General features: G+C 40.5%; 2 protein-coding genes across 8 annotated transcripts; one reads left to right on the forward strand and one right to left on the reverse strand.

The window, feature by feature from the left end:
• Nucleotides 1-424: 424 nt before the first annotated feature.
• On the forward strand, nt 425-8,943 carry LOC135105139 (filaggrin-like). 6 transcript variants are annotated; one of them, XM_064013183.1, is made up of 8 exons: nt 425-612; nt 835-1,456; nt 2,055-2,167; nt 2,698-2,835; nt 3,011-3,160; nt 3,953-4,048; nt 4,235-4,456; nt 4,956-8,943. In XM_064013183.1, exons 1-8 carry the CDS (start codon nt 577-579, stop codon nt 7,899-7,901), a joined length of 4,323 nt encoding a protein of 1,440 aa, XP_063869253.1. In that variant the 5' UTR covers nt 425-576; the 3' UTR covers nt 7,902-8,943. The 6 variants fall into 6 exon arrangements, with proteins under 6 accessions (XP_063869253.1, XP_063869252.1, XP_063869251.1 ...); XM_064013182.1 differs by having other exon boundaries at nt 430-626; nt 4,241-4,456; XM_064013181.1 differs by having other exon boundaries at nt 431-626.
• On the reverse strand, nt 8,613-14,241 carry LOC135105140 (V-type proton ATPase subunit d 1-like). 2 transcript variants are annotated; one of them, XM_064013188.1, is made up of 7 exons: nt 14,094-14,241; nt 13,265-13,392; nt 12,519-12,696; nt 12,170-12,342; nt 11,740-11,897; nt 11,226-11,402; nt 8,613-10,984 (listed from the first exon to the last, which is right to left on the reverse strand). In XM_064013188.1, the coding sequence occupies exons 2-7, from the start codon at nt 13,383-13,385 to the stop codon at nt 10,745-10,747; spliced, it is 1,047 nt and encodes a 348-aa protein (XP_063869258.1). In that variant the 5' UTR covers nt 13,386-13,392; nt 14,094-14,241; the 3' UTR covers nt 8,613-10,744. The 2 variants fall into 2 exon arrangements, with proteins under 2 accessions (XP_063869258.1, XP_063869259.1); XM_064013189.1 differs by having other exon boundaries at nt 13,998-14,118.
• Between the last annotated feature and the right edge of the window lie 4,233 nt (nt 14,242-18,474).

Genomic DNA, 18,474 nt, shown 5'->3' on the forward strand with positions numbered 1-18,474 from the left:
AAAAATGCTAAAGAAAAAAAGAAAAGGAAGTTCGTGGCAGATTAAAATAAAATACACAAATAAGTAAATAAATAAACAATATATGTGATGTAAAAACGAAAGATTAAGAGCTGCCATCTTTTTTTTTTTTTATTTCTCACGTTTGTAAATAAGTACATTTAAGTAGTACACTAAACTTTTTTTTATTTTTCTGCTTTCTGTTTGGATTGGTTTGTTTCATTTACGTTTTTCTTATGGTATGGCATTTTCTATTCCTTTTTCCACATTTACGCTAGAAATTATCATTCACTTCTCACATTTTTTTTCAGTATTTTTTTTTTTCATATTCAGAAAATTAACATTATCATACTTTTTTTTCGTTATTATTTACACACACAATTCGACAAACACACACACACACCTTATTCATGCCATTTTTCTTTTTTTTTTTTTCCACATTCACAAAAACAGCTTTCATTTTTTTTTTTTTTTTTTTTACTTATCTCTCACAATTACACAAGAAATTGCTTGCCATCTGTCCTTGGTCTTGTCACTCTACTAGTGTGTTCTTGACGAGGCCGCCACGTGTCTGCCGCCATGGCACACATCACCAACCTCACCAACACATCAACAGTAATTCTTTTCTCGTAGGGCCAAACAAGAGTTTAAGGAAAATGTCACAGTTTTCTAGCTGCTGTGTAGTAAAGCCACGCTGTAGTCTAGAATACCAGCACCTGACCACACACTAGTTGATTGAGACGAGGATAGTAGTTGAGTGCAGAAGTTAGGTACTAATGCTTTGCCAAGGTTGAAGAGATAAGTCTTGCCTCACTGTCTTTCCATTTCATCTGCTAGCCCAGAGGTGTCGAGGACTACATTTCCCAGTACCCAAGACCCTTCCGACACATAACTCCTGACTCTCCTCCATTATGGCCGGAAGTAGACGAGGAGAATGGCAGCCCTATATATGTTTGTGCAGTGCAGAAACCAAGTACTGCCAATATTAAGGGCCGCAGGGATGTTCCTTGTCCAGTGTATCGTGGCCTACCAGGACTAAGACAAGATGGCATTCAAAGGCGCACTGCCTGGCTTCAGATGAAGTACAGGCAACGCATGAAGCTTCACTTGAGGCGTAAAAAGGTTGTAAGTCAGCAAATAGAGCAATTCAGGTTGAATAAAGCTGAGGCTCATTCATCTGTGCCTTCTATACGCGCGGCCACAGCTGCCACCATCAGGCAAAACCCTCCGCCCTTACTCAAGCTCCTGGACCCACAGGACAGAGGTATCTTTACTCCACGTCCTTTGATGACCGCCACCTTGCAAGACTACCATGGAGCCACCAACATTACCTTGGAGATACCCAGTGAAGGGATGCAGGCAGCAGAGTTAACTTGCATAGTCCTGCAGCAGCAACGACACCCACATGAAGCTCTCCCTGTCCACCGCTACCACATGCTGCAAGTGTTCACGCCACACTGTGAGTACTCTGCTTGTTCGTGACCCTCCAGAGGAAGGGAAAGAATGTCATATTTCATCTCTCCCTCCTCCTCCAGGGCTGGGTGTCCAATTGCTGGAGACATATTATGATAGGCATGGTCATATACATTCAGATAATAAGGAGATAAATATAATGATTACATGAAGAACTGTGTTCTTCATTACGAGACACAGATAAATTAATCTATTATAGATAAGGGAGGTGGACATGACCAAGGTTTGACCCTTGGTCTTACTGATGGATCAGGAAATGAACGTGTGAAACTTTGAGATGAAACGTGGTAACCCAGATTTTTCTTTTCTCTTCCATACATGTTCCATGGTTGAGACCAGTTAAGAAGACAGACAAATGTGTCGAAGAATAAAGGTTGATTTATGCCTCCCAAATTTACTCTAAAGTACTCCTTAGAGGTACAAATTATCTTTTGTGTGTGTGTGTGTGTGTGTGTGTGTGTGTGTGGTAGCATTGCAGGCATGTACACTGTGGCATCTTATAAAATGATGAAGCTTTAGTCTTTGTCTCCCAGCTCCCAACTAAGATGAGATGTACCTTGCTTTACTGTTTGATATCATTGCAGGTGTACACACTGTAGCTCCTGATGAAATAGTGATGCCTCAGCCTCCTCTCAGGGCCGTCACCACTCACACCGACTCCACTTATCTCCTCACTGTCGATGCCTCTCACTATAAGGTGAATAGTCTTATTACTAATTGAATGAATTGTAAATTAGCAACTATAAAATTCTCTCTCTCTCTCTCTCTCTCTCTCTCTCTCTCTCTCTCTCTCTCTCTCTCTCTCTCTCTCTCTCTCTCTCTCTCTCTCTCTCTCTCTCTCTCTCTCTCTCTCTCTCTCAAAGAAATTAAGGTATTCATATAAGGAGAACACAAATCAGTATAATGAAATTTCACATGCCAATCACTGTAATGTTTTTTTTTTTATAATCCTATGAGCTGCAATGTGACTGCCTTGCAAGACTTCAGCCTTCACCTTGTCACCCCTACATATAAAATTAATGTTCTTTATATATACACAGTACTGTTTAGTTCTTAGGCATTATGATGGTAATTTTTTGCATTATAAGGCTGTATTTTGTGTGCTAGTGCATTGTCCTGTGTTCATGTTAACAAAATATTTTGTCAGTGTTCCTATTAATATCAGGTATTAGATGTTCCCTATCCCTTGCCCCACCCCTTCACTCACTTGCTCCATCTCTCCCACAGATGGAGGAAGATGAGAAGTTGGAGTACTGCCGAGAGCTGCTGCCGTGTTCAAAGGAGCTACAGGAGGCACGCTACTCTGAGGTGCTTAAGGGCCAGCGCATCGCCCTGCAGGCAAGAGTCACAGCCAGGGAGGACATGGTGTGTATTTTTACCTAATTGTGTTTTTGTGCTGAAATAAAGGCAAAATCTCTCTCTCTCTCTCTCTCTCTCTCTCTCTCTCTCTCTCTCTCTCTCTCTCTCTCTCTCTCTCTCTCTCTCTCTCTCTCTCTCTCTCTCTCTCTCTCTTACCTCATCTGTTTTCTTCCCTCCACAGCTTCGTTTTATTGAGTGTGTAAAGAGAGGGGAGCTGCAGGTGGAGGGCTGTAGTGTGGATGAGGCAGTGGAAGAGCTTGTTCATCATGGCTTCAGCAGTGACCCTGAGGAGATGATGTACAGATGTGGTGACCTGGATGAATTCTGGAAGGTGAGGGTGTGAGGGTCTGATGGTGGAAGAGTGTCACAGTGTGGAGAGGTGTGTTTGTATGTATCAGGTTTATATAACATTACAGTAGATTAGCTTACGGTGGTAAATGGCATTGCTCACTGTCTGCTTCCTGATGAATTACGTGTAATAGATCTTTTGTTTACTATTCAGGCCAATAAAAGAAAATTAAAGTCCATTCAAAGCATCAACTCACCTTGCATGGTATTCGACTTGTAAGGTGATACCATGGGAAGTCAAGAGAAGTGAGTGCAAAGGTCGTTGTAATACCTGAACCATTTTCTGTTTCCTAATACCTATTCAGATGTTTGAAGGGAAGTGGTGTGACTGTTGGGTGACTGGGGAGACTGCTAGATATACAGACTAGTAACACAAGCAAGTGCTGTAAGAATCTATAAGAGGATTTTGAAAGACAGAATGATGAAGTACCTTAAGGAGACTATTTTAGTACATTGTCTGAATGTCAACTTGGGTGTATGTAGAAGATCAAAGTCATGTATGTACAATGAATTTATTAAACATCAGTATTTGAGAATCTCAAGGATCAGTACTGGTATACCCAAAACTTTCTCCCCATCTACATCTCTCTCTCTCTCTCTCTCTCTCTCTCTCTCTCTCTCTCTCTCTCTCTCTCTCTCTCTCTCTCTCTCTCTCTCTCTCTCTCTCTCTCTCTCTCTCTCTCTCTCTCTCTCTCTCTCTCTCTCTCTCTCTCTCTCTCTCTCTCTCTCTCTCTCTCTCTCTCTCTCTCTCTCTCTCTCTCTCCTCAACCCACAGGAAAGGTATGAGGATGGACATGTCGGGTGGCATCAGCAGGGTTGCCTCCCTCACCAAGTGACCACTGAGGCATCCAAGTTGGTCAGGGAGCAAGGAGTGAGTCAGACAGCCACATGTACTTCAGTTACTTCCTTTAACCTTTACTTAATGCCAAAATTCTGACATATGTGATATTACTGTCACCATCATTTCATAACCATCATATCTTAAGGATCTGTCACACAACACCATGGCTAAGTATAACCATGACCAGTCTGTCATTGATTGTTCCCTTCTGGCCAGATGCAGTACATTGCACCATCAGACATGGGGCCCTATGGACGTCATTGGTACCCAGATTACTCATATTTGAGGCAGGCTGTCATTGCAGCAAAGACCAGGAGCCAGTTGGTGGAGCAGTTGACAGAAGAACTTAACTCTTACCGCCACCACTTGCACCATCTTGACTCCATCACTCCCATGGAGCTCTTCACTGATGACAGAGAGGCTCTCCTTGAACGTTTGGTAGGTGGGATGATCATGATAGTAGCAGCTGTAGCATCTTATTTACATGATCTTCTTAGTTGATGTGTGAGGATCAAAATTCTGTAGCTTTGAGATATTTGAGTTTCTTGTAATTCTCTCTCTCTCTCTCTCTCTCTCTCTCTCTCTCTCTCTCTCTCTCTCTCTCTCTCTCTCTCTCTCTCTCTCTCTCTCTCTCTCTCTCTCTCTCTCTCTCTCTCTCTCTCTCTCTCTCTCTCTCTCTCTCTCTCTCTCTCTCTCTCTCTCTCTCTCTCTCTCTCTCTCTCTCTCTTATTTTTCCTTTCTTTTTACTTTGCTTTAATTCAACAAATGGCTTTCTTGTTCCTCTTGTGCTTCCTTGTAGTTTTGTTATTATTTTTGTTGTGTCCCTTCAGTGCTCAAGTAGCCACATTGTGTTCAGAGTACATGCATCCAATGCTTACTTATTACCTAAATGTGATGAGTTAGTGTTTTTGGCTCTCACTCAATTCTGTCCCCTCAGTATGAAGAGGCTCAGGTTGAGCAGCTGAAGGAGCAACAACAGGCAGTCTTCCAGAGTCAGTTGGAGGCCAAACAGTACCATGTTTCCAGCAACCACCTGGCTGGTGTCACTATTCTCAGGCAGCTACCAACAAACTTTAATGACTTTCGGTTTTGTCTTGATATATTTGCATACGTTCTGAGCATTCATGCCTATGATCTTGCCCTGAAGATTGCCATCAAAGAGTTTTGTGACATGCGTGGTTATTATCTCTTCAGGAGTTTCCTCCTGAAAATGATTAGGAAGAACAGGAGGGAAATATTGGAAGTATTGGAGAACAGTAAAAGAATGTCATTTAGCTTCTCTGATCAAATTTCTGCAGCCAATCCTGTAAATTCTGGGGACCACTTTGATGTTTCTCCTAGATGGTCAGATGATGGGGTGGGATCTATTCCAAGTAAGCAGCCTGAAGCACCAGCTACTTCTGGACACCCTCCTGACACAGCACTGCACCACAAAGATAAGAAATGTGGAAACAAAGGAAAGAGATCTCTATCTCAACATGGGAAGAAAACTAGCCAGCAGCATGTGAGAAGTAATGTACATCACCACAGAACTGACACTGTACCAAGGCATCACAGAACTGGCAGTGTACCAAGGCATCACAGAACTGGCACTGTACCAAGGCACCATAGAACTGGCACTGTACCAAGGCATCACAGAACTGGCACTGTACCAAGGAACTACAGAACTGGCACTGTACCAAGACACCATAGAACTGGCACTAGATCAGGTCATCACAGAACTGCCACTACATCAAGACACCACAGAACTGTGACTTCATCAAGGCATGAAAGAACTAGCACTATATCAAGACACCACACAACTGTGACTTCTTCAAAGCACCGCAGAACTGTTATTTCTTCAAGGCACCGCAGAATTATTATCTCTTCAAGGTACCACAGAACTGTTACTTCTTCAAGGTACTGCAAAACTGTTACTTCTTCAAGGCACTACAGAACTGGCACAACACCAAGGCACCACAAGTCATCTAGCACTACAAGGCACAACAGAACTGACACTACATCTAGACACCAAAGAACTAGTACTTCTTCAACACATCACAGCACTCACAATGTATCCAGGCACCACAGAACCCACACTACATCAAGGAAACATAGATCACCTGGCACTACATCAAGCCACAACAGAACTCACACTACAGCAAGCCACAAAAGAAATCACACATCATCAAGCCACAACACAATTCACACTACAGCAAGACACCAGAGAACTCACACTACAGCAAGAAAACACAGACCACCTGGCACTACAAGGCACCACAAAACTCACACTGCATCAAGACACCACACACCACATGACACTACAACAAGGCACCACAAAACTCACAATACATCAAGGCACCACAGACCAACTGGCTCCACATCTAGGCACCACAGAACTAGCACATCACCGGGGCATCACAGAACTAGCACACCACTGGGGCACAGAACTAGCACACCACCAGGGCACCACACAACTAGTGCTATACCTGTACCTGAGCACCACATGACTAATGCTGTACCTGACCACCACACAACTGGCACTGTAGCTGCAATCCACTATGATGGAAGTAACAGTGCCTTTAGTGATTACAGGGAAAGTGAAGGTGGCAGTGTTGGTTATAAAAGTAAAGGTCACAGAATTATTGATGGCCAAAGTGACATACCCTTTGACAGGGCCATTGATGGTGAAAGTCTAGATAAAACAGGTCCCAGTGGTGAAAGTGAAAATGGTGACACAGCCATCATTGGTGAAAAGGGAGGTGACAGGTTCTTTGTTAGGAGAAATGACAGTGATATGGTTCTGGAAAGAGACTATGAAGGATACAAGACAGTACACAGTGGAGGCAGTAGTGGTCACAAAAGGCATGTGGTCTCCCAGCAATGTGGCAATGGCAGTAACTCATTTCTCAGTAATATTCATGATGATGAGATCAAACAGATTTTTGAAGGAAGTAGTGAAGATGAGACTGCAACACCAAGCAGTGGTGAGAGAATCAGTCACAATAAGGATCCAGGCAGTCATGCTGTAGAAACTAACGAAAGTGAGGGTTATTCCATAACTTCAAATGATAAAAGTGACAGTGGTCAAGACGCTGTGCACAATGGAGGGGATGATTCTGATGTTAATTCAACAAGTTGTGATTCTAATAAAAAAAAGAAAGCCCTGGTATCAACAACCAGGGGTAGGGTACCTCACAGTTTTAATGAGTTTGGTGACTCTTCAAGTGACATCATAAGTTATGACACTTCAAGTGATGAAGGTCGTGCCTCAGGAATAAGTGATGAGAAAGAACCCCATTCTGCCCTGAGTGATGGCTCTGACAGTGATGCAATGACCCTTGCTGGTTACATGAAGCAGGGTTCTGATAATGCAGAAATAGCTGATCATAAGAAAAAGGCTCATACTGCAGAAAAAAAGAAGAGAGATAACAGGAAAATGCATGAGAAGGAAGAGTCTCTGTGGGAACCAGTAGCTCTAACAGAGTCTGAAGGACATCTCACATCTTGGGGACCACTGAAACTCATCTATGATAACCTTAGCACCCTTCTACAAAAATGGGACCATCACAGTTATCTAGTGCGAGTCTTCCATAGAGCTTTCAAATTAGAGTGTGAGAAGTGGCGAGAGGTTGTAAAGAGGACATACAGGCTTCTGTCTCCAAAGTTTCGAGAGATGGAAAGGCGAAGGGAAGCTAAGAAGAAAGCTGGTTGGTACAAGTTGTCCACACCACTTGTAAATACAAGAGTGAAGTATCAAGGCAGGAAGAGTCCATGTGGTGCTGAACTACGGTGGGTGCAGAATCATGTTCATTGGCTGATGAAATATGACATGACTTTGAATCTCAAACACCATGCTTTGGTTCGCCTCCTGCTGAAGAAAAGAGCTGGCCAGGCCAAGTGATGCTTGTATGAAGAAGATATCTAAGCAGTGATCTATGAAGGAGAATCTTTTATTGTCTTAAATTTCAGTGGATGAAAATGAAGATAAAGAGTAAGTCAGACATAAACAAAATATTAATGAAATGTTTTTCAGTCATGTGTTCATAAATGTCATGAGTATACAGCTCACATATGTTCAAAATGGAATGTTTGTTTCTTAGAATAAGTGTATTTATCTCTTAAGATCCTCTAAAAGGTAACAAAGTTGCTGTAGTTTCTACCTGAGAGCATGTTGAAACTGAAAGATATGGTAAATCATTTTTTCTTTTTAGTTTTCATTGCAGAGATTGGATAGATTTTTAAAGATTCATTTGAGTTTCATCTGTCTATGTACCAGGCTCATGTCTTCACAAGGGAGCTAACTGAAACAAGTCACATCCACACACCTGCACTGACCCATCTTCCTGAAACCCATACACCCACTCAAATATCAAACGTTCCCTGATACTAAATTTAAACCCATCTTATCTCCAAGAGTTTTCATGAGTGAGGCAAGCAATTGGAATGAGTGTGTGTGATGCAAAAATTTACAAGCATTACAAGTTTATGTGCGAATATGAACACAGTTGTCATTCATTATGGTGTATATTAATAATTGTATTTTGTTTTTGGAGTTTTAAATCTATTGATTAATTAATTAATTTTTTTTTTAATGGTTTGTCAAAACAGGCTGCAGCATCTTGCTCTTTATTGACCATGAAGTTATATAATACGTACATATATTTCATAATTACAACCTTTTTATAAATTAGGGAAAGGTACACAGAAAATTAGTTTCTTGTATTTCACTGTACACACACACACACACACATACAGAGTGAAGACCAAACCTAACCAGGAGGAAAAGAACTCACAGATGGTGCCATTTCATGCAGTTAGTTTTCCCTTCCAGTATACTCTTTGCTGTTACCAATTAGTTTGCCCACTAAAACATCAAACAGCCACACATAAAGCATATAATTCTCCCATTAACTTGCATGATTTAACAGACCAATTATATCACATCTGCAGCATATCCTTTAAACACTTCAGTCCAGGTGGAGGAATACGCTGTAATCGGACATACACAACCCGTTTCCATGTCACTATTATACATTAGATATACCATTTTGGGCAATAAGTACTTACGGTTTTTCATAACCATTCAATATTTTTACTTAATACAGTAGACATTAGAAAGGTGGTTTTTACCATTAAGAGAAGAAGTGTATGAATGTAATCAAGAAAGTACAATAATATCTTTTTTCTGATGAGTAGGATACATGAGTGTTGAAAGCAGACATACATTGAAGATTTCAAATTTCAGTAGTTTGTCATAAGTGAGCTACAAACTTCACTTACTTTTAGTACATACATGTATTTGTTGTTGTGCCCTAAAGTGAACATATTTGAAGATTATGTTTCATGTAATATCTATTCACCCTCACTGATCTAGTTTTCTATCCATGCACCAGGCTGAGATCGCTCCTAAGAAGGATTTCAGGTTTGCTTCATTATATAAATAAAATAGATTTCCTAATCCTCTCAATCTGTCCCTTATAGTTCTTTTACAGTGTGTGAGGAATACAGTGGCAGTATCCTTCCAGCCTGGCCATAAAATGTACAACCAAACTGTTCTCCCTACTACTAACTTAGCTACCCCTACAATTTACGAATGAATCTGATTTTTTCTCTTATATCAGTTTTCATATAATATGAACTCCCACACAAAACACTCCCAGAATTAATATGTACATAGTGACATTTTGTGCAATCTGAAATAAAGTGTATTATTAAAGATATGATGTAAGTTACATAGCAGCAAAACTTATTTTTTATTCAATAAGTAAAAATATGTAATATCCTTTTAATATGAAATACTATTCCTAAAATGGGAAAGTAAATATGCAGTGAAAATAATACAATGACATTGAAATTAAATATAATATAGTTATGTACATATGAACAAAGTGCAAAAAAAAAATTACAAGAGTTTAAATCATTGCCAGATTAGTTTAACACAAAAAAATTCTTACCTTTGCAACTTTTAATATTCTACATCATATTTCATTACTTGATCAAACATTGCAAACATATGTACTTGGAATTATGGTAGTCTTCAACTGTGCACATGACTGAACAGTACTACCACTACTACTGTCATAATACTTCAAAGTCCTCTGATGTCAGATTAACACATCCTCACACAACATTACTCTCACTCTAAATATATGTACACTTTTCAGTAAGAACCTTTGGGGATGAAATTTACAAGAGCTAGAATAATCTGAAATATCTTTAGATAATGGAATGTTTGTCATATCTATGATGAAAAGAAACTGAATGTAACATAGTCCTCAATTGAGAAAGAGAGAGAGAGAGAGAGAGAACAGTCGTATCTAGCCACTGCAAAGATTAAGAGTCAAGTTTACCCAGTTTTTTTCTTGTCAAATTCTGCTTGGTTACAGTTTTTTCTTCCAGGAATAAGGTTAAAATCTCTAAGTTATAACAACACTGCTGATACAGAAAGAAAATGTAATATAAATAACTGCCTAATAAGTTTTTTCCAAACATTCTTTCAGCCAACTTCTTCAATCCCTATCAACACTGGGCTCTCTCTCTCTCTCTCTCTCTCTCTCTCTCTGTCTCACACACATACAACAAAGACCCATTCCCTCTTTTCCACAAATATCTATAAACTCTATATAACAAAGACATGACATCTATACATTTTAGTTATATATTTATATATCTATATATACCACTTGTTCTTTTCAATATATCCACTAAACTCTGTACCATTCACCCCAACATACCAGCTGCTCTCTACATAATAGGGATGTAGTTGTCAATCTTTGCACGATGCTTCTGTGCAATACACTCTGCAATCCAAACAATGTTGCGGCATTCCTGCTCCTTGAGTCTAAGGTAGGCATAGAATACTCCAAAGTGGAACTGGTGGAGGAAAGCATTAACATTGAGCCTCACTTCATGCTCAAAGAACTTGTCCTCAAGAGTCTTTTCCCCAGGATTATTGCCAGCTCCCTCAAACAGTGCACGGTATTCCTGAAGAGAGGAAAAGAGGGTTGGAATAACTATCATTGTGGATAATGAGATGGTATTGAGTGCTTATAGTGCTTATTAGATACAAGATATTTCTAAGTAACTATTAATTCATATGAATCTTGAGATATTTCTATTATTTTTTTACAAGCTATACCACACTGAACAAATTAATAGAAAGATGCAAAGATGATAAAATCAATTATGTGTGTGTTTGTGTGCATGTGCTTAACTGAAGCCTCACCGTATAGAACTCTGCCACCTGCTTCACATTCTCAGCATCATCCGCTCGAGCAAGAGCAGCCAGACCATCAGGATTCAGCTTGCCACACTGAGGATAGAGCTTCTTACGGTCCTCATTGGTGAGCTCTGTGCCAAAGCTGTTCAGGGTAATGATGAAGGCTCTGCGGTCAGCCTCAAACTGGACAAAAAAAAATATAAACATAAAATGGAGATAGGCATCAGTAACAATATTAATGACAAGTATTGTGATTACACTTAAGAAGTATTTTATGATTCATGATCCAAGATTCACTGGTTTCAAATGAACCAAAAACATCCTTGCTCTCAGTATCTATATTGACAGTATTCCCTCTCACTACATAAATTTTGGTCTTCAACTTTGTTTGCAGTAGAATACTCATGAAGATGGACCCAGCCAGATGAGTGGGAAATAGGCATAATCAAGTTGTATGAAATAATTTGCAAACATTTAAATTTGTTTCTTGCAATGACAGCCACACAAGACAGATACTCACAGCAAGAATCTCACACATAACCTGGGCAGTGGTCCCTCCCAAGTTCTTGCAGTAGTCATAGAAGCTCTCCAAGTAAGCTTTGTACAGTGTGTTACGGATGATCTCGATGTTCATCTCATCCAAGTCCTGCTCACTGATACACTCACCAAAGAAATCAGCTAGAAAGGAATACAGAAGAAAAAGTTAATTTTTAATGTATTTTAGTGCACTACAAAAGGCCTCAACAGAATTCATGTTATCCTCACATAAATACTGTTACCCCAAGTCACCCTCAAGACTATGCCAAGTATGAATGTTACATTTAAATGTACAAGGTACATTTAAAGTGATCTCCGTTGTGTATGGGTGTCATCTAAAACTATGCAGGCCCTCTGAATCAGGCTTACATACACCCAAGAGACTATCTTATATAAAAAAAAAACACACACACCCAAAGGAGTGTCCACCAACACAGCATTGTACAGCTCAGAGCTGGTGGAGGCCACATTGATGGCTTCAATCTGCTCAAAGGTGCCCAAGGGATGGCACTTGGGCATCAGCTCAGAAATGGGCCGCTGGTGAAGAGCACCTGTGATCAGCAGCACAATGTTGTCAATCATGTACCTGTAATACAAAACTGAAAGGTCAGCACACAATAATAGAATACCTGTGGTTTGTATGTAATGACTATAGGCACCACTTGGTAAGATCCTGCAGTAATGAGTGATCCTAAACAGATACAGAAGTGAAAAAGGTAGGTCAGAGGAGACAAACCAATCTCTCTTCTCTCAAGTACACACCCATAAGTGATATAGTCAAGGAAGGTAGCCAACGGCTCCACAGCATGGTTCCTCATGTGTTGGAACTCAGCTACAAGCTTGTCCCTCAGCTTGTCATCAATGACGGACACTTGAAGGGGAGAAGCTTCATTGGCCAGGAAGTTTCCATAGTCAGTACTCTGGAGGTGGAGCTTCAGATCTGCACAAAGAAAAGAAGTGTTTTCCCAGGATTTCAAATTATATCACAGGAAGATGACTGAAGAGTTGATAAAGAAATTGGGAGTGAAACGATAGGAACCACTTGGAATGGAAGATTGAAGTAAAACAGTGCTAGTCAAAGAGGAGAGACTGAACAAGGAGGGAGTATTTGGACAGGGAGACAAAAAGAGCTTTCTGCAAGGAGCAAACCTTCAACAGACTCAGACATCTTTCATCATATAGCCAAGAAAATATCCCATATCAATGCAGCTACCATACTTAAACAGCAAATCTAAGCTGCTTGCTACTGAAACTCATGCTCTATTATGTGCAATCACAAAACACTTCACAATCCTTCCCCATCTATTCTTCCATATATTTTCTTTGCATAAATGAATGTTTAAAACACATACATTTCTTCTGCGATCATTTCCTCACAACACCTTTACTTTATAATTGTTTATGAAACAATGTGTGTCACAAGAAAAATATGCAGAGGCAGGTCACAGTGAAAATTTCACACCACAATTTAACGTGTTGTGTTGCAGCCCGACCCTGCCCAGTCTTACCATCCAGAGACTCGCACTGCACCAGGTTCAAGTAGTCCGTCTGCTTCAGGATGCCATTCTTGAAACCTCGAACCAGACCCTCCAGGTACCCATTGTCAATGTTGAAGAGGCTGTCCAACATCTTGATTCTGACGGAAAACAGGAATTTTACAGAGATAGAATTCAATCCAACCTGCAAACTTTTTTTTTTTTTTTTTTTTACAGATACCATCCCTTTTGCTTTGCACACCTTCCAACACATACGCTCCATTTCATTTCCTGATACGTAGTTTTGTGCAATACACAAAGAAATTAGCATTCTACATGAAATATTAATCTATGTACAAGTATCACAATGTCTCGTAAAAACCATGCACAGATATACCATACTATCCCAATTGTAATGTTCCTGACCTGAATGTCCCGTCCTCTGATATCTCTAGCCCCTTTATTCCCCAGTTAATATTTATTTTTTTATATTACTACGTGTCAAAGTAATATAACTCAATCTTGTACGCCACCATAGATAACGTATTTAACCTCCACACGTCCACAAACCACCACAATAGTCCCCTCACTATAATACTATCCCACTACAAGGTGCTATCCTGGTGCATTCTCCTTCTCTACCCAACACAACAAGTAGATATCAGTAAATAAAGATAGGTACATCACCCATAGCAAACAGACACAGCACTACATACGACGCAACTTAACCACTTCACGTTCTCTAGTCACCACAACAGTCACTCACTATAATACTATCCCACCACAGAGTATTATCTTGGTGTCTTTCTCTTCCTAGACCCACAAATCACGGGAATAACAGAAGATAAGAGCAGTGGCTCACCTCTTCCTCAGCCGCGGGTCGATCAGCTGTCATGTGAGGGTGGCCAGTTGTACGTAGCTCTCCCATTGGTTCAAGCTCCCCCGCCTCAGCCAATCAGAGGCTGCCTTACATCAGTGCGCATGAAGGAAACCAATACCACGTGCACGAGCCTAAAACTTTTTCTCAGTATATTTATTAATTATGTTTTTTTTTTTCTAATTATTGTCACCACCTGCAGTTACATATTTTTTTTATCTAGTTCGAGGGTGCTTGCAGAATAATCGTATCACAAAAAGAAAACCTACAAATTCGTATTACAATATTTTAAAGTTTGCGTCTTACAACAATAATTATTATAACCACTGAAAGCTTTGCTTGCAAAATCTACATTACCCTTACTGATTCTCAATTACTAAGCAGCCTTAAGAAATTATCTTATCCTGAATAACAATTTCTGGTCATCAATATTACCTGTTTAAACTCCAAAAAATAATTGCCTCATATGTAATACTACACTTGCCCTCCCAGAGTGATGATAGCCTTCCAATTCAAGTTAAGCCCATTTATATCCAGAATTTCTTTCTCCCTTCTATAATGCACCCATGCTGATGACCACATTCATCTTTCCTGAGGTGTGCAAGTACAGAGTACTTTTGCATGCTTCTGTTTTAAACACTTTAAACACACTTTAAACACTTTAAACACTTTATTATGTTTGTCTGTAATACATATATAAGCTTAAGGTACAATTAATTGAAAGACAAACAGCCCATTATGAAGCACAAGCTTTTTGGGCACACTTAATATCTACTTAATACTGAAATGTAAAACAACACTAAACTAAAAATCTAATTGAAGAAAAAGTAAAAAAAAAAATAAATAAATAATAGCAATAACAAAAGATTTAGGGATTTTTACATCCACCTTGCACATTTCATTCTTATGAAATGTTAGCATTACAAGACTCAAGTTCCAATGATAAATGATTGCATGACCTTTTCATCTCCCCCGTGTAAGGAGGAAGCAGTAGACACCTGCCGAAACGATAATTACTCCCAGTGAGGTCCAAAGCACTGTTCAGAGGGTGCTGTGAACTTATCATTAAACCCAGCTGTGATCTCACTGAACGTTTCCCTTTGTGTCTCACAACACAAAGGGGCAGTCACAGCCTGCCCTCTAAGGACAACTCTCTTCCTCCACACAAAACTACAAGCACCTAATAACACACACACCCTTCACTCAAAAATTTTAAAATCATCATGGCGACTCCTACACCAGCCTCAGAGTCCCCATCAGGGGAGGGGACCATAAATGTCCCAAGGTCGGACTGCCTTTCTGTCGACGACCCTAAGTGTCTTGACACCTTCCTCAACTTTTTCTTCATTAACTTCTGCAACATTCGCGGTCTAAGATCTAATTTTCAATCTGTAGAACACCACCTCTCCTCTTCTAAACCTCATCTTCTTTTCCTCACTGAAACTCAGGTGTCTGAGGCAACTGACAGTACCTCCTTTTCTGTTCCCTCCTACTTTCTCTATCCTCATTTTCGATCCAAAGCTGGATGCTGCGTTTATGTGCGCAATGACTTAACCTGCTCTCGTGCCCACGCTCTTGAATCTTCCGAGTTTTCCACCATCTGGCTACGACTACAGAGTCACTCTCATACTAAATTTATCTGTGCTGTATACCTCTCACCTAACTCCTCTGATTATAAGAAATTCTTTGACTACTTAACTTCCAAAGTGGAGCACATTCTGACCCTCTTCCCTTTTGCAGAGATCTCCATTCTTGGAGACTTCAATGTTCACCACCAGCTCTGGCTTTCCTCTCCTTTCAGTGACCATCCTGGTGAACTAGCCTACAACTTTGCTATCCTCCATGACCTAGAGCAATTGGTGCAACACCCTACTCGTATTCCTGACCGTCTTGGAGATACGCCCAACATTCTTGACCTTTTCCTTACCTCTAATCCTTCTGCTTATGCTGTCACCCTTTCTTCTCCGTTGGACTCCTCCGACCACAATCTCATATCTTTATCTTGTCCTATCGCTCCAATCTCTCCTCAGGATCCCCCTAAGCGAAGGTGCCTCTGGCGTTTTGCCTCTGCTAGTTGGGGGACCTGAGGAGGTATTTTGCTGATTTTCCTTGGAATGACTACTGCTTCCGTGTCAGAGACCCGTCTTTGTGTGCTGAGCGCATAAGAGGTGATAGTGTCTGGCATGGAGACGTACATTCCTCACTCTTTTTCTCATCCTAAACCTTTAAAACCTTGGTTTAATACAGCTTATTCTCGTGCTATACGTGATAGAGAGGTGGCCCACAAAAGGTATTTAAGCCTTCCATCACCAGAATCTCGTGCACTTTATATTTCTGCCCGGAACCATGCCAAGTCGATCTGTTCTCCAACTAGCCAAAAACTCCTTCATTAACAGAAAATGTCAAAACCTTTCAAGATCTAACTCCCCTTGTGATTTCTGGCATCTAGCCAAAAATATTTCCAATAACTTTACTTCTTCTTCTTTCCCTCCTCTATTTCAACCAGATGGCACCACTGCTATCACATCTATTTCTAAAGCTGAACTCTTCGCTCAAACCTTTGCTAAAAACTCTACATTGGACGATTCTGGGCTTGTTCCTCCCTCTCCTCCACCCTCTGACTACTTCATGCCACCTATTAAAATTCTTCGCAATGATGTTTTCCATGCCCTCGCTGGCCTAAACCCTCGGAAGGCTTATGGACCTGATGGGGTCCCTCCTATTGTTCTCCGAAACTGTGCCTCCGTGCTTGCACCTTGCCTGCTCAAACTCTTTCAGCTCTGTCTGTCAACATCTACCTTTCCTTCTTGCTGGAAGTTTGCCTATATTCAACCTGTTCCTAAAAAGGGTGACCGTTCTAATTCCTCAAACTACCATCCTATTGCTTTAATTTCCTGCCTATCTAAAGTTTTTGAATCTATCCTCAACAGGAAGACTCTTAAACATCGCTTCACAACCTTCTATCTGATCTCCATTATGGGTTCCGTCAAGGCCGCTCTACTGCTGATCTTCTGGCTTTCCTTAATGAATCTTGGTCATCCTCTTTTAGAGATTTTGGTGAAACTTTTGCTGTTGCCTTGGACATATCAAAAGCCTTTGATAGAGTCTGGCACAAAGCTTTGATTTCCAAACTACCCTCCTACGGTTTCTATCCTTCTCTCCATAACTTCATCTCAAGTTTCCTTTCTGACCGTTCTATTGCTGCTCTGGTAGACAGTCACTGTTCTTTTCCTAAATCTATTAACAGTGGTATTCCTCAGGGTTCTGTCCTGTCACCCACTCTCTTCTTATTATTCATTAATGATCTTCTAAACCAAACTTCTTGTCCTATCCACTCCTACGCTGATGATACCACCCTGCACTTTTCCACGTCTTTTCATAGATGTCCAACCCTTCAGGAGGTAAACATATCATGCAGGGAATCTGATCTTTCTATAATTTCTGATTGGGGCAGAGCAAACTTGGTATTGTTCAATGCCTCAAAAACTCAATTCCTCCATCTATCAACTTGACACAACCTTCCAGACAACTATCCCTTCTTCTTCAATGACACTCAACTGTCCCCCTCTTCTACACTGAACATCCTTGGTCTGTCCTTTACTTATAATCTGAACTGGAAACTTCACATCTCGACTCTAGCTAAAACAGCTTCTATGAAGTTAGGTGTTCTGAGACGTCTCCGCCAGTTTTTCTCACCCCCCCAGCTGCTAACTCTGTACAAGGGCCTTGTCCGTCCATGTATGGAGTATGCTTCACATGTCTGGGGAGGTTCCACTCATACTGCTCTTCTAGACAGGGTGGAATCAAAAGCTTTTCGTCTCATCAACTCCTCTCCTCTGTCTATCTTTAGCCTCTCTCTCTCTACTGCAATGTTGCATATCTAGCTGTCTTCTACTGCTATTTTCATGCTAACTGCTCTTCTGATCTTGCTAACTGCATGCCTCCCCTCCTTCCACGGCCTCGCTGCACAAGACTTTCTTCTTTCTCTCACCCCTATTCTGTCCACCTCTCTAACGCAAGAGTTAACCAGTATTCTCAATCATTCATCCCTTTCTCTGGTAAACTCTGGAACTCCCTGCCTGCTTCTGTATTTCCACCTTCCTATGACTTGAATTCCTTCAAGAGGGAGGTTTCAAGACACTTATTCATCAATTTTTGACCACTGCTTTGACCCTTTTATGGGACTGGCATTTCAGTGGGCATTTTTTTTTTATCAGATTTTTGTTGCCCTTGGCCAGTGTCCTTCCTACATTAAAAAAAAAAAAAATCTGCCTTGAGTGTTTTATAACTGAATAACCAACAAAATTTAATAAATAAATAAAATTAAAAAAATCAAAGCATTACAAGATGTAAATTAACAAAATCA

The sequence above is a fragment of the Scylla paramamosain genome, chromosome 11 (genome assembly GCF_035594125.1).
Source record: "Scylla paramamosain isolate STU-SP2022 chromosome 11, ASM3559412v1, whole genome shotgun sequence".
In the NCBI taxonomy this organism is placed as follows: Eukaryota; Metazoa; Arthropoda; class Malacostraca; order Decapoda; family Portunidae; genus Scylla; species Scylla paramamosain.